Source organism: Papilio xuthus, unplaced genomic scaffold (assembly GCF_000836235.2).
Source record: "Papilio xuthus unplaced genomic scaffold, Pxut_1.1 DF824888.1, whole genome shotgun sequence".
Taxonomy (NCBI): domain Eukaryota; kingdom Metazoa; phylum Arthropoda; class Insecta; order Lepidoptera; family Papilionidae; genus Papilio; species Papilio xuthus.
The window spans coordinates 414,778-430,985 of record NW_013533761.1 but is presented as its reverse complement, the minus strand read 5'-3'; the positions used below and the strand labels follow the sequence as shown (position 1 = coordinate 430,985).

Genomic DNA, 16,208 nt, shown 5'->3' with positions numbered 1-16,208 from the left:
GCTGTGGGGGGCGCGTCAGGCCAGGAGGTGACGGTGGCGACACCGGCGGGGACCTGTCACAATAACATTCTTTATATCATATGCAACTCTATTAAGTTACATTCATATTTGCATTCACTGCCATAGGTAAACTATCACTACCATTTTCAATGTAGTATGTTTTTAACACACTACAAAAAAACACTCACGCTACCTATCCTATAAAAATATAATCACATGTGTGACCTTTTGCCCATAATAATATGATATAATTTGCATAAAATTCCTCCACATCAAGGTTATGTATATGTATTGAATATTTTATTGTTATAAATCAATAAGTGACCGAATATTAGTTTCAATGGCGGATGTTGCAATGTGGGCGGTCGACAAATATGGATGCAAACAGTAAAATCATGCAATGCCAGTTATGTTTTATTACAGATTACATTGAGTCTCTCCTATTTACAAAGCCTCTACGAATGTATACGAAATACATTTTTTGCATGGATCAATGGACAAACACGAATATTAACCAAAAGATTGTACAGGAAAAGTTATTAAAATTGCGTAGAAATTAGCTATGTAAATAAACCAGACGGTTCATATCGTTTTAACAAACAAACCAATATAATTCCCTAAATGTATTTGTATCACTTTCGTGAATAGAAACATGGTCACTCCCAAGTCATGACCAAAATACCGTAACATCTCCCACAGGATTCAAAGAATAAACAAAGTGCAATTGTTTACAAGTTGAGTTAATTACGATCTCCGCGTGGTGCGGAACTGTTTTAACTAACACCCACGCGCTGCAAACTCCGCGAGGGTCGACTTGGCCCGGTATAGAACATTTCTAACTGAAGCTATGTTTAGTCTATTATTGTATGTTATGTTTCAGATGCGTTACTTTAATATTTCATGAAATTGAATAGTACATTGTTTTTAAAGACACTGAAAAAATCTAAGTGATAAGCAATATGTTCAGTAAATTACTGTTGTCGCCTATTATCCAGCACACTCTCTCGTTGTCTGTTGGACGACGTACCTGGGTACCCGCATGCTCTGCGCGCGCGCAGCCAGCTTGCCGTTGGTGACGAGCTTCTTGGGCGGCGGCGAGGGTGCGGGCGGCTTGGGCGCCACGTGCGGCTTGCCGTGGCTGGGCCGCGCGCGCTCCGACAGGTCCGACGTCGACAGGGAGGCGGCGGGCGGACCCGGCGCCGGCGATGACGTTAGCGAAGTCATACTGCCACCTGCAAACATACGTATACGCTCTTACTATCCATCCATCCTACTCTTTTGTTTTTCTTTCCATGCAAAGACTGGCAATATATTGCTACTCGTCGTATAACTTGCCGCTTTGTTTCTATGTACTTACCCAGCGAGGCTTGCGAGGTTGCATGCAACGAGCTCTTGTTGCGGTGCAGCGTGGAGGTGAGCGGGGGAGGCGCACCACCGTCTCCGCCATCCACCCCTGTCGTCAATACCGAGTCTGATGAACTCTGCAACAATAAAAATCATTCATAATCAAATACAAATATGGTGAAAATCATGCAACATCTGTCCTCAAAAATCAACTCTCATTTTTTGTATAGTACATGTATAATAATGTCGTCGGGCAGTGACCTAAATATGACAGATGACGCATCAGTCATGTATTAGGTACTCACTACCGCACCGGCGGCCCCTCTTCCGCTCAAAATATTGACCTTCTCGATTACGTGGAGTCATCACTGGTTCGCGATAACATATTGTCATATTCACATGTTCAACACACGGCAACATTTCCCCGCGATGAATATATATCCTAGTTATTAAGGTAACGAACATATTTAATTCAAAATATCCAGGATGTTTATACCATTACTCTATATAGATCACGTTTCTTCTAAATTAAATTACCAAAAATTAGTAGCATTGAATTTGGTATGATGCAATGTATCGTGTCCGAGTAGAAAATTAGCTTTACTAAGGTCATAATTATCAATTACCCTACATTATTTCGACCCCGAACACCATAATAAGATAATCTGATTTTAACAATAACTAACTCTTGTAACAAAGTAGTCACAATAGCATTGACAACATTTAATACAGCTTAGTGCGATCTATTGAAACGCAAACTATGCATTAACCAACATAATCACAACCCTAAGCGTTTAATCCAATCGGCCACTAATCACAAATGCATCAAAGTATCCAAGAGGGCTTAATAAAAACAAAAAAAAAACTGTAAACAAGGATGTAGTTATAAATTGTTTCAATTTACTTTTTTACTCCACGTATACTTGGTCTTTTTTAATCTATACAGAAGCTTAAAACCTACTAATTACGACTAACTTATTTAGATACATCTCCTTGATTGTAAAAGTAACTTAGTAAAGTAGACATTTTTAAAACCTTCTCTGTCATCCTTAGAACATTGTACAAAAGTTTCATCATAATGTGTTCAATGGTTTTTGTATCAACAGTACAGCTTTTACCAACAGTAAACTTGGCAGTAGTGGTGGTCGTTAGATTACGGGCAAAGAACAAGTTCAACATAATGTTGAATGCTATTAGTAATAAATCAGGCGCAAGCGGACGAGCTAATGCAAGTTCAAATGAGATAGTATATAGGATAATTTCCTCTTGGAATCTCAAAGAAAAACAAGCATTTCTTGTGCCTTGCATCTCATTATACAGTTACTGTACTATGTATCATAACATTTTATGATATTATTAAAATAGTTAACTGTAATAGAATAGTTTAATAATCTATGGAGACGTCTGACCGACAAACTTATAGCTATTTAAAAAAATGATTTCTTGACATAACCATATCGATGTTACAATCGTTATCTTGTTCTTACGAAAGTGTCGAGCTTCGTTAAATTTTACGTTGCTCGAGATTTTGGTGAATCATATTTATTTCTAAGCTAAACCAAACTTGCTATATTAGAGAAAATAAGGTTTTTGATGTGTTTTTATGCGTGGGTTATAATTAATTTAAAAAATTTAGTATCTTAAATCTTTTCGTTCATCAAAACTTGTATGTCGACAAAAAAATTATCGACATACAACACACTTAAAAGAATGTCTTTTTATTTGTCTAAATGAATACAATATCGATAATAAGATTTTGTGTATACGTTAAGGGATATGTAATATAGTGATTCAGATGATATCTGAGTCATGAAGTGATGACTAAATAACAATGTTGGCAAAGCCTGAATCGGAACCTCAAAGGGCAACCGCAGGCGCGCAACTTCGCATAAAAGTGACTCACAAATTATACATTAGTTATATCCTTCCTTAATGATAATGATTTGATAATTTAGACCTACGGGTTTTCAAAATTGTCGCAAACTAATCAAGCTCACTACGGTAAACAAACTTATTCATGTTTGCTTTGTTAGAGTCAAACAAGAGACCTTATTTACAGATAACAAAACAACAGTTCTTATAATGAACAAAATAAAGCTTTATGGAAAGTTACTTTTGTTAAAATTATTAGAAGTCATGTTCTCTCATCGTGCTTAATGTTTAATGAAGTCGTATAAATTAATTGTGCCTCAGACTACAACAAGCATAGATTTTAATAAGTAGTGCAAGATAAACTTTCATATCTGTATTTATCTGATAAACCGTTTGTTTTGTCTTTTACAGCCTTATCTCATGTTGTTTTCCAAATTAATGAATACTTTTATGTATTCATATTAAAAAGATATAAATCCAACATACAAATCTGTATACTTAAAAAATAGCAAATGACGGAGTAATTTTGATACTTTGCAACAACGTTTAAAGTTAGGTAAAGAACTAGAATTAATAATCAATTTAAAATCTAATCTATCCAGAGATTTCTGCTTAAAAAACAAAACAATAAAGATATTTTTCATCATTTTGCTCGCATCGAAATTGTACCTTTGTCATTGCATCATTTGATATCAGCCAGTATCTTATAAGCGTCCTATAAGCTCTTAAATGGAACAGAAATAGCAAATAAAAAGTACAAATGCATTCATACTGCTAGTATCATTCGCTCGACAAATATTCCAGTGGTTGGATAGTGGATAGAAAGCTCACAATGGGCCGACGGAAGCCGCACAATGCTGCAACTGACAATACATGGCATGGAAAGGGCTTGTCGTAGACTATCGATGTTTTATGAAAGGATATTTCACTAGTACCAATGAAATTTTGTTGGAAATAACTCAAATGTTTGGTTACAGAATTCTTTGAGTTGTTGAGACAAAGTATTATATTTTTTTTTATAAACATATCGATGAGATGTCTGTAAATCAAATGTATACTTATTGTGTTTGTCTACACATAAATATGTCTTCCATTTAATTTCCAGATCAAAGTCTATATCTATCTTGCCTGTTTAATGATAACTGCTTCATTAACTTATAGTATAAACAGACTTCTACAGACATTGCGACCTATTCCACTAATTAGGATTCCTGACATTCGCAGAATGAGTAATACATCGTAGTAACATTTTCTCAACCGCAAATTGTTACTAACAACTGATTGTTTATACACACTGATGACTCACTTCACTATTACATGACTCACAATAAGTTCCGTATTACAAAGTAAAAAAACACACCTATCTACAATGTCTAGATCTATCTCAAGTCTCAACAATTAAACAAGTTATATCTAAATAGCATTACATGAACACGTTATTGTAGTTTATCATCATAGTATTAAACACAATTCGTTTAACTATAAGACCCAATTTCCGTCATCAAGCATGGACCAAAACCCCACGTAAAATAAAAATTAACGATCAATCAAATAAACGAGGTTTTATTGTAAATATTAAAACAACGGATTTATCGATAAGAGAGCTTATACACTATTTATAAAGAACATCTGTCAAGTTTTTAAATGTAAATCTGTGAACACGCCAAGTGCATACGAACCCTTACAAGTGACAAACTGTCATCGAATCTGGCAACGCTAATATAGGGACAGTGAAATTTAAGTAGGCATTATCTGTCTAGTCTAGACAACATAAATATTTATGTAAATCTAATTAGACAAAACCAATGTACTAATATCATTTCCGAGTCAAAATCAATCAATAAACATGCTGTCTTTCACCTGCAAATAACGCAATAACACTAATTTGGGCGAACATTCTTTCGGAGCTAACCCCGAGTCGAAACTCACTTTGAATATTGTAAAACTTTACATGTGGAAGTTTTGTTTTGATTCGCTTAAACTTGTTTCTCGTCAATCAAATGAACTAGTAACAACAAAAAAACAACTTGATTTAAATGGAATTATAATTGTTTAAGAAATCGAAACCTCGTTATTACAACTTGAAGGCTGGCATTTATCTCAGCTAGTTTGAGTTTCCCTTTTTGATATTTTTAATAACATACGTAGCCAGTATACGTTAAGAAGCTTGCTCTAGGTTTCTATTGTAGACGAGTAAGGATTCGCAGCAAATGTCATTTCGCGGCAAAATATAAAATGATTTTGGAGGGAATAAGGTTTTTGCTGATCTCACATATTTAATAAAATATATAGCTATCGCCAGCGAATCCATCCGTGCGATGTTAAAAAAATCTTAATTAGTAGCTGATGTTTTCGCTCAGACTATGTTCTACATCTATACCGAATTTCAGCAAGATCGATACAGCCATACTCGAGACACCTTTAAACAAACATCCATCCATCCAAACATTCAAATTTATAATATTAGTGAGAAGTAAGATAAATGAAAATTACTTACATGTCTCATAACGGTTAAAATACAATAAACAAGCGAATATAAAATAAAAACAAAAACTTGGAGAGTTAACATTTACAAGGTTAAATACTTGGACTTTCTGAGATAAACGTAGTTTTGTTCTGAAGAATGTTTCTTCATACGTCTTATCAATATCTCACGTCCGATTTAGCTAATCAAGATAACATTGCGATTTACCTTCACGAATATCATTCATACTTTAAACTGAAACCAACATATGACAAATATCTTACCCACCAACTTTATAGATTCTTAACAAATAGCAATTCTTAATTAAGTAAACTGTTACTTGTTTATTAAGTTAGGATATTAATTATTAGTTTAGATCGTATCATGAATAGTTTATCATAACCCAGAACTAGAAATTATGAGTTTTATCCGACTCGATAGGACCAGACCAGAAGTGTATCCATAACTATGATTTTAGTCGAGGGCAGGGGTTGACTTTTTTAAAAGACTTGTGCCCCTAGGATTGTCTACATCCATAATGAATAAACGATTAATATCCAAGTATACTTTAGCAAATTATGAAAAATGCTGAAATCAGCGTATCTTACCCTTCTCAAAATATAACCACTTAATCCGTAATTAAAATTCAAGTGAGTAATTTTCATGTACATGTAAATGTTCTTGATATGTAGATAGTGTGATAGTGTGGGTTAAGATAGGCTTACACACGTGTTCATAGACCGAGTGTACTCAAGCAGTGGGTTGTCGCCTCAAGTGCAAACGTGCTGCGCGTTTCTTCGCTTTATTTGAATATTTTATACTACGAATAAAGTATAAAGATTTTGTTATATATTAACATAATGAAACACTGCATTTATACAAAGAGGAGGCACTTGGAAAAAGAGTGGATAGACACTATCGTCATATCTAATAAGTATCAGAGTAATATTTATACATTTTTTGTTCTATAATTTACCGTTGGGTTCTGAGCTCAAAAACTCTCTATAAAATATATTGTCATCCCTGCCGTTATATTTCACCGTTTTCAACGGAGATTTTGGTCTTAGAAACCCACGTCAATATATTGACGTATAACCTAGAATTCCTAGACTTGTTACTAATATAGCTCAACTAGAAATAGGTCAAGAAACTAGACGAGAGGCATATTTTTGCAATGAAGTTGTTATATTTTGAGATGAGATCTGACTATTAACAACAATATCAGATGATATTTTCAAAATAGTCGTAACAATTTCCACTCTCGAAACATTTGTATAGAAATATATTGTTAACTCTTTTATTTGAATGTAGACAATGTTTTGAACAGATGTATCGGCAGTGGAAACACATTGTTAAAATAAACAATCAGTACTTCCTTTTCACATAATTAAGTGAATACTTCATAGTATCAGTAAAGACGACTATTTAATCAATTGATAACATAGATAAAGGAAATAAATGTATGTAATGTTATACTACAACTTACGAAGAAGTTATTAATATTAGCTAATTAATTATAGAACATATTAAGACTATTTTATGGTGTTATGATAATGGCATGTCTAATGAATCACGAAGTCTATGGTTCGAGGCAAAGTTTCCGTAACGATTTATTTTTTAATCGTGGTAATGAGTACTTGTAGTGGCCTTGATTATTTTTAATGCTAAAGAGTTATTAATTATGTATATAATTAACTAACACAATTTTATTATTTCAACTAAGCCGTTTGTATCAATTGTACAATGGCATATTCGGACCTACGTAATCCGTAACTAATACTATTTATATAAAACTAGCTGTCGCCCGCGACACCCTCCGCACGGCATTACGAGAAAAACACAATTAGTAGCTTATGTGTCCTCCCAAACAATGTACTATATGTGTATACCAAATTTCATCCAAATTCGTTCAGCCGTTCTTGAGATACCTTCAAACAAACATCCATCCATCGAAACTTTCGCATTTATAATATTAGTTAGAAGTAAGATTAGATAGTTATTAATATTGGTGGTTAGTCTTAACCTAAATACAAGTCACATAATCGACTGTTTGTTTTCGACACGTAGATACGTGAAGGAATTTCGTGTTACGAAAAACCTGCCACTTAGGAGGTGGGAAGTTAGCACCTAAATTAAATATCGTACCTCCCACCAGAGCGATATTTATGAACCTCACATGTTCAACGTGAGGATATTGGAGCAATGCGTGGGGGAGCTCAAATCGTTTATAAACGTACTAGCTTTACCGCGTCTTTGTTCGAGTTTATCTTGCCAATGCTATGTAGCAAAATCCATCGAAAATTAACTTAGGATAAAAGATCCTCATATTGTTTTATTTACCTTTTGCAATGTGTGAAAAGTCTAATTTTAAATTCATAGGCGTAGTTGAACAACTGAACACGACCTAAACCAACGCAACGACTCACAAATAGAATAAAACCTCTTTGCACGTTAAGAATGCAGCGAACACAAGTATGGTCACATCTTCAGCGGAGTGGCATGCTTCACTTTGTATACGGCCGCGACAACTTTTTCTTTAAAACACACGTCGTATCTGTCCCTCTTTCTCTTTACAAGTACTTACTTTCTTTTCGTTAATATCTTACGTAATTTTCACAATATTTAATATTGAGGCAGTAAAATAACTCATAACATTTCAAACTAAAACTAGTTTGTAATGTGATGTAAAAAGACATTGAATTTAGAATCTTATAGGGTGTCAAAAAGCTTTTGATATTTGTTGGGCTAATAATGGACTACGTTCTAGTCTTTTACATACTTATGTGAAAATGTCAATTTCTAAAGATACCAGACACTATATAGAAGTTATTTGGAAACTCCTGTGGTAGAAAGTATGGGATATGAATAGTTATCATATTATTGGTAAAATAATGAAAAATGTTTGATCGTATAAAAATCGAACAGTAGCTTTTATTTAGTGAGGGCGTGTTCTAATTAATCACAGTAGAATAGGAGCGCCACACCTGTTTGACTTTGTAAGCGTTTGATGTGAGCCGACAGATCCGATTAACTAATTGCCCAAACATTGTTTGAAGGTCGTTGATACTTTCGACTATATGCGAACGAATGTTAACATATTTTAAAGACCGTAATGACCATCTCATGTTATGATTTTTTGATGTGCATGAATAATTAGAAAAATGCTATTAGTCTACAGAATTATTCAACGACTAGAAGGGAAAAAATATATTCGTAATATTCTTGATGTTTCCTATTAATATTTAAAAGCTGTACACGAAATACTGGCAATCGACCACAAAGTAAAGAATTGTGACGTTTCCCAAGGTGTGTCATCCATAACATAGTGTGTGATACTCACCAGTGGCATTGCGGGCTTCTGTACCGGCGGCTGCGGCGGCGGGCCCCTGGTCTTCACCTCGCTGGGCTGTCGCCTCACTCTAGGGTTGTCTCTCGTATATTCCCTGGGGGACTCCTGCGCCTCTCTGGCAGCCATCACCTCGTTCAGCGCCGCTGAGATGGCGCTCAACTTGTTTCCCGGCAAGGGAGACGGTTGGCCAGGTCTCGTCTTCTCCGGTGACGATCCTTGCGAATGTTGCTTCTGTGGTATTTGTAAAGGTGATCGAGGTGCATCTGATTTAACTTGCCCATTGAGAGTTGAACCTGTTAAAGAAAAAACAATATCATACTAAAAAGAACTTTAACAATAGTAGAATTCACAAAATCAAGTCATAAAAGCGAAGTTTAAGTAATTGCTTGTTTCCATTGCTTGAGGCTCCAAGTTACAGGTGAAAACACTTGATTGTTTATTAAATTCATATACAAATAACAAAACAAAACAGCAACTTTGTTGTTAAACAATAGATTGCAGCATTGTTAATAATATCTTTCTATCAATGGTGTACAATTGTTGACATCTTTTTAACCTTATCTAGGTAGAGTAAGCACATAATTATAAAGGAAATTATTATGTGAAGTTTACGTAAAAAAATTAATATCAAAAATGGAATCAAATTAGTTTTACAATGAATTTCCATTATCAAAATTGAACCTTTACAAGAACAATTTGTTTGTTTTTAAAATAGAATCATAAAGACAATCATTTTTAATGAAGTTAATAGCTAAGTTATATGTAATAATGATGTTAATTAATTATGTTGAGTAATTTTACCTGACTGAGTCATACTTGCCAATGTCAGTGATAAACACAATTATTAACATATGTATAAGTTTTATAAACTAGATTTTTTTTATGTTATTATAAATAATTTAAAAATTGATTAAATACAGTTGAAACTGGATAAGCGAGAGATCAAGGAACCAAGGAAAATTAAGTCATTTTACTGAACAGATTTTTATTAAAGGCCATGTCTTTTTTTAATTCTGAGAATTTATGCCATTTACTATCTTTTAATTATTACTGTTGTAATTGTTATCAAATTATTATGTAATTTAATGATAAATAACAAGAATTAAATGATTTTGAGTTACTAAAAATAAAATATAAGTTAGCTACAAAGTGAATCTATTTGCTTTACAAATTGTTAAAGCAAAAAAAAATCTACTTTATGTTTTGAGGAAACTAAAAATATTAGCTAAGCCATAAATCAATAACAGATTGAATATTTCATTTATAGAATTTCAAAGTTTGCATTATATGCATCAGGAAACTAGCTAAAAATATATTATATACCTGACAACTTTCCTGTGGGCCTGAGCTTTGGCATTCCCCCGGCAAAGAGACCACCAAGACCTGGCCCAATGGTTCCCCCGCCATTGGGCATTGGTGCACCACTTTTCACTTCATTATTAACAGATGAAGACGAACTGCTAGACGAACTTTGTGTTTTGCCCGGTATGTAAGGTCCACTTTTATCAACAGTCACTGTTTTCTTCAATTTTGTCCCTTGCCTTATAGAACTGAGTAAAGCACCTCTGTTATCCGGGGCTCCGCCTTTCGCAGCTCCTCCAAACATAGGAGGAGGTGGTGGCCCGGGCGGCGGCGGAGGCCCCAACGGAGGAGGCTTAGGAGCCATGTTTATTATTTTTTTAACAATGTTCCATCAGCCGCAAACGAGAGCGGTTTAACACTGTTCCCTTGCGCCGCTAGTGGCCGTCTGCACGTCTGGAGCCCCGCACGTTGTAGTCAATAGATGGTCGATACGTCACTTTACACTTATCCATGCTAATTTACATAAACACACAAGAGCCTTGCCCTAAAAGATTAATCATGGTATAAGTACGCAGAGAGTTAAATTGTTTTTACATTGGTCACCTCATATTCGTTTACATAAATATAACTTTGGTAAATGTACCGTTTTGTACTGTAAGAACTACAAATAGAGACAAATTATTTTAAGGTCTGCAAGCACAACCTTATCGCAAGCGACAAAAGTGAATGAAATTGGTCAAATTCACATTTTGCAACATGGCTGCCAGCAGCTGTCAATCTTAATGTGGCCAGACGCAAAAAAGTTAGATTTGTTTCAATTTTTAACTTTATGGTACATTGCTTTGTGGTGTGTTGGTGCTGGCTGTGGGAGCTGGTTGATTTGATGCTTGACGATTATTGCCAAATTGTAGCTGTATAACATTCCAGAGAAAACACGAATAGTTACATCTCAAGTGTGTGTTTTAAAAAAAAACAATTTTACGATAAAAAGTATTATTATATAAAGCTCCAGTCAAATGTATATGTTGATATAACAAAATAAAAGCATTTATTAAATATAAACCATCCTACTTTGTAGTTGTATCCATCGAAACCAAATCCTCTGGTTGTAAAGGGGTATAATTTTGTAAATTAGAGTCGTAACTCGCTTCACTACCACCCGTAGCAAATTGAGCAGCTGCTCTGGCTGCTGCTTCTTGTTTGGCCCTTTCTTCCATCATTATATTTTCTTTTTCTATTGCAATTTCCTCTTTTTCCCTGGCTCTTTTATCTCTTAATTCGATATTTTCTCGGTATTTTATTAAGCTCTCCGATAAAAATTCTACAGGATCGGCAGGTTGTTGCAATATAACTTGTGCAATACATTGCCTTAATGCCTTTCCCACGTTTTGCTTAATATATGTGAAATCTTCAGTTACATTCTCATCATCAGGGCAAACATTGTATATGCATGTTTGGCTACGAATACGAACAAGGTTTCCAAATCCATCGTTTTCATATTCACTTTGTGCGTCAACATCTTTATATATATTTTTACCTTCACTATTAATGTAGTATCGTCCATAATTATCATAGTAATAGGTTACACCTTCGCGCACCTCTTTTGTTTTTAATAGAACACCAGCACTGCTCATCATATATTCACTGGAGGTGTCCAATGCTTTATATACCCGTTGTCTAGTATTTGGATCTATAAAATACCGCCCACACTCATCATAGTAGTAAACATGCTCATTATCATCAGTAAGAGGCACTAATTCGTTGTTTTCATTCGGTTGGTATCTCGTTTCGTCATCCGGTAATTTATAAATTTTTCTGCTGTGTTCGTCGATAATGAAAGTCCCGAGTTCGTCGGTAAATTCCTCTTTCATGTCAGCGACACTAAGAATCGAAATTATAGATTTATGACTACGGTCTCCAAAAACTGCCAAATCCCATAAGTAACACAATTCTGTTACTAAGCGTTCGCGTTCCTCTGTCGGTAGCTGATGATTAAAGATTCTTAATTGATAAAAATCTTCGCATACACACAGTTTATCATCACTCAGCTTAGATTTCAAATGGTCTTCTGTTGCATCTTCGATATCTTTCAGAGTTATTTTCATGTTCTCGAGAGAGTTAAGTCTTTTTTCCAAATAGTCTTTCTTATGCTTTAAGGCCATCACTGCCGCTGAGAGAGGTTCATTTTCTAATCTGGCTATTCTATCTTCGATCACGTTTATTTTATCGAGAACTTTGCAAATCTCAAGACTGTGGCACGTTGTCGAACGTATCATGGAACTCAGCTCTTTGTCTTGTTTCTCGATTTTTTCTAGTATTTTTTGAGCACTTAAGGATTTTGAATTTTTCATATCTCCAACTATCTGTTGTAAAGTTTTAGTTAAATCCCCAGAAAGATGGGGTACATTAAAATTGATATAGTTGCACAACAGCATGGCAAGACTGTCATATATTTTGTCCAGCCAATACAGAAATTCTTCTATAGCAAAATTTAATTTTAAATTAAATTCATATTGCATTTCACAGCCACGAAAACATTTTAATTTTTCCAATATAATATGAATGACATGTTCGTGCATTTCCTCTACAATTTCTATGTCCGATATAATGTTTGCTTGAATTTCATTTTTTAGCGATTGTCGCTGAACATTCATATATTGTTCATAGTACTTTAGGCGTAGTGCCATGGCGTCAATAGTAAAACTAATTGCCTGAGAGATTTCATCTTTCGTCAGATCTTTTATTAATTTCATAAAATTCTCGATATCATTGACTGCGTGCAGCCATTGTAAGTGAAAATCGAGTATAATGTCCATTAAATTACTTTTATTGTCTGTTTGTAAACATAGTCGTAATTCACACATCGTATTAAAAACATACTCAGAGTAATCTTTGCTGGTGAAAAATATTACTGGAGTTTCATAAAATAGTTTTACGACCTTGGATATCTCAAATAAAAATTGTACACTGTCCTCTGGACCCAAAACTGGTTTCGTAGTCATTTTGCTCCTTAATTCTTTTTTTTCACGATTAATTACAATTTTTTTTATCGTACATTATATTCGTAAGACAAATCTTATATTTTTTTACCCACTTGATGTGATTGACGGTAAACTTGACAGTATGATTATAAGAACATCAAAAAAGTTTATATAGACCGATAAGACTATCCGATACGAAGGGCTTTATTTATATGTACTCTTTCGTGGGCACAAGTCAAATTAAATTATGATAGCTCACTAGCGCCCCTTTGTTAACGTCAAAACCCCATAAAATCCTCTAAAAAAGAATAACCTTTCGTTATTTTCTAAATCGTTTTACATATATTCTGAAAGACCCTACTGCGATGCCAGCGCCTCTATCACCGGTTCAGATATTGAGATATCCTTGTTTGACTATACATATCACACTCAATTTTTTTTTCCAGTGCTGAAATTATTCTTTTTACTCCTTACCTCGTCTGTTTGTCTCTGGTTTTATTGTTTTGACATGGCAACTTTGTACGCGTCTACGATTTGTTTCTGAGAAGGTCGTCGATGACTTTGCGATTATACAAAATTACAAAGAAAAAGTATAGCAATTATAGTGTCCTTTTATAACAGATTTTTTAGAGATAAATATATACATCATGGCCGGTGCAATGTTATTCGAGAGGTCGCGCGTCTCCTCAGCAAACAGAGACGAAGACGTTCGCATGACAGACAAAATGGTCAGCACTGGCGAGGTCCCCGAAGATGACGAAGAAAACATACGTGCAAAAGAACAAGGAATCTTGAATCTTGGGGAGAAATACAAGAAAGAGGGCAAAGCAAAAGAACTCGCAGAATTAATAAAAGCTACACGGCCATTCCTTAGCCTTATAAGTAAGGCTAAAGCAGCAAAGTTGGTACGTTCACTTGTCGACTTCTTCTTGGACTTGGAAGCGGGCATCGGCATTGAAGTGCAGCTGTGCAAAGAATGTATAGAATGGGCGAAAGAAGAGCGCAGAACGTTCCTGAGGCAATCTTTGGAAGCCCGCCTCGTTGCCTTATACTACGACACAGGTATGTACACAGAAGCGTTGGACCTGGCCACTGCTCTGCTCAGAGAATTAAAGAAGTTAGATGACAAAAATTTACTTGTTGAAGTTTTGTTGTTGGAAAGCAAAACCTATCATGCCCTGAGTAACTTGCCTAAAGCCAGAGCTTCATTAACATCGGCCAGGACCACCGCCAATGCCATCTATTGTCCACCCAAAATGCAGGCAGCCCTAGATTTGCAGTCAGGAATATTACATGCAGCAGATGAAAGAGATTTCAAAACTGCTTACTCATACTTTTATGAAGCATTTGAAGGTTATGATGGTGCAGATAGTCCAAAAGCTCTTACTGCACTAAAATATATGTTATTGTCCAAAATAATGCTCAACCAGGCTGAGGAAGTAGGCACCATTTGTGGAAGTAAAGCTGCTTTGAAGTATGCAGGTAAAGAGATGGAAGCGATGCGTGCAGTAGCAACTGCATCACACAAAAGATCACTGGCAGACTTCCAAGCGGCCTTAAAAACTTACAAACCTGAATTGGAGGAAGATGCAGTGGTCCGTGCACATTTGGGGGCTTTGTATGATACAATGTTAGAACAGAATTTGTGTCGTATAGTTGAGCCTTACATGAGAGTACAAGTTGAACATGTTGCTCGTTCAATCCGTCTGCCTGTAGTACAAGTTGAAAAAAAATTGTCGCAAATGATCCTGGATAAGAAACTGAATGGGATCCTGGACCAAGGGGAGGGTGTACTGATAGTCTATGACGAGTCTCCCCTGGAGAAGACGTACGAGACGGTACTGGAGACCATTCATCACATGAGCAAGGTTGTTGATACATTGTACCAGAAAGCCAAGAAGCTATCATAGGCCTCGGTATATTGTTGTAGCTTTTAAAATATATATCAAAGTGAATTTCTTTTTCAAAAATTTTATAAACAAAAGAAAAACATTTTCACAACAAAACCATCTTCATTTAATCATACATAAAAAAATAATTTCATTTAATAAAACATGAGGTCAAAAGTAAAAAAAACTTTAAAACCTTATTTTTAATTCTGTATTAGTTTCCAGTTAATGTTGAGTTTTAAATACTAAGGTCTGCAATATTCAGTACTAATCCCTAATAAAATTTTCCAAAATTTCTTTTTTTTCTTATTTAAGCTAGTGACAAATTATAACATTCTGTTTTATTGAGAATAAAAGCCGTTCTCTTATATTGTTGTTTGTTTTGAAACCCCACCTATGACATTAATTTGCATGTTTTAATGATTATTCAAAGTTTATAAGCATACATTGGTCTATTTAATTTCAATACAAAGGATTATACACAAATATACTTTATTGTTTAAGAAAACCAAGCACCAACTTTCTTGTTTTTAGTAAGTCTATAATATTTTTAGAGTTTAATTTTACTAATATTATAAATGCTAATGGATGGATGGATGTTTGTTTAAAGGTATCTCCAAAACGGCTGCATGAATCTCATTGAATTTTGGCATATATCTAGAAAATAGCCCGGAAGATGACATAGGCTACTAATAAGTTTTTTTTTTTAATTCCGCGCGGGTGATAGCTTGTAATTTATGTCATTCTTACTGTGTATTTTAAACTGCTAAAATATCCATACTGAACAAATTTATTTTGTCAAAGAGAATGCAAATAAGCAATAAATGTGTTTTGGCACATGGAGATCTGTAGTTATATTTAACATTCCAAGTCACTATTGCCTGAATAACCTTTTAAATAACCTTGTGTCCTCTTTAAAAGGAAATTGTGTTCAATGAAAATAGAAAATTATTAGAGGCTAACAACATAATAAGGCTTGTTGTATTTGAATGTATGTTATAAAAGTA

General features: G+C 34.7%; 2 protein-coding genes across 2 annotated transcripts in view; one reads left to right on the top strand and one right to left on the bottom strand.

Annotated features, from left to right (window-relative positions):
* Positions 1–11,109, bottom strand: part of LOC106126969 (WAS/WASL-interacting protein family member 2) — a 13,182-nt gene extending 2,073 nt beyond the window's left edge. Inside the window, exons 1-5 of the mRNA XM_013324879.1 lie at positions 10,353–11,109; positions 9,021–9,322; positions 1,358–1,481; positions 1,028–1,232; positions 3–53 (exon numbers count right to left, since the gene is read on the bottom strand). Of these exons, the coding sequence (XP_013180333.1) occupies positions 3–53; positions 1,028–1,232; positions 1,358–1,481; positions 9,021–9,322; positions 10,353–10,695 (1,025 nt within the window). The 5' untranslated portion in view covers positions 10,696–11,109. The remainder of the gene's footprint in view (positions 1–2; positions 54–1,027; positions 1,233–1,357; positions 1,482–9,020; positions 9,323–10,352) is intronic.
* A 2,776-nt stretch (positions 11,110–13,885) lies between these two features.
* On the top strand, positions 13,886–15,528 carry Rpn6 (regulatory particle non-ATPase 6). Its single transcript, NM_001312401.1, is given in 1 exon segment — positions 13,886–15,528. A coding segment is annotated over 1 exon segment (1,263 nt). The 5' UTR covers positions 13,886–13,959; the 3' UTR covers positions 15,223–15,528.
* Positions 15,529–16,208: the final 680 nt, after the last annotated feature.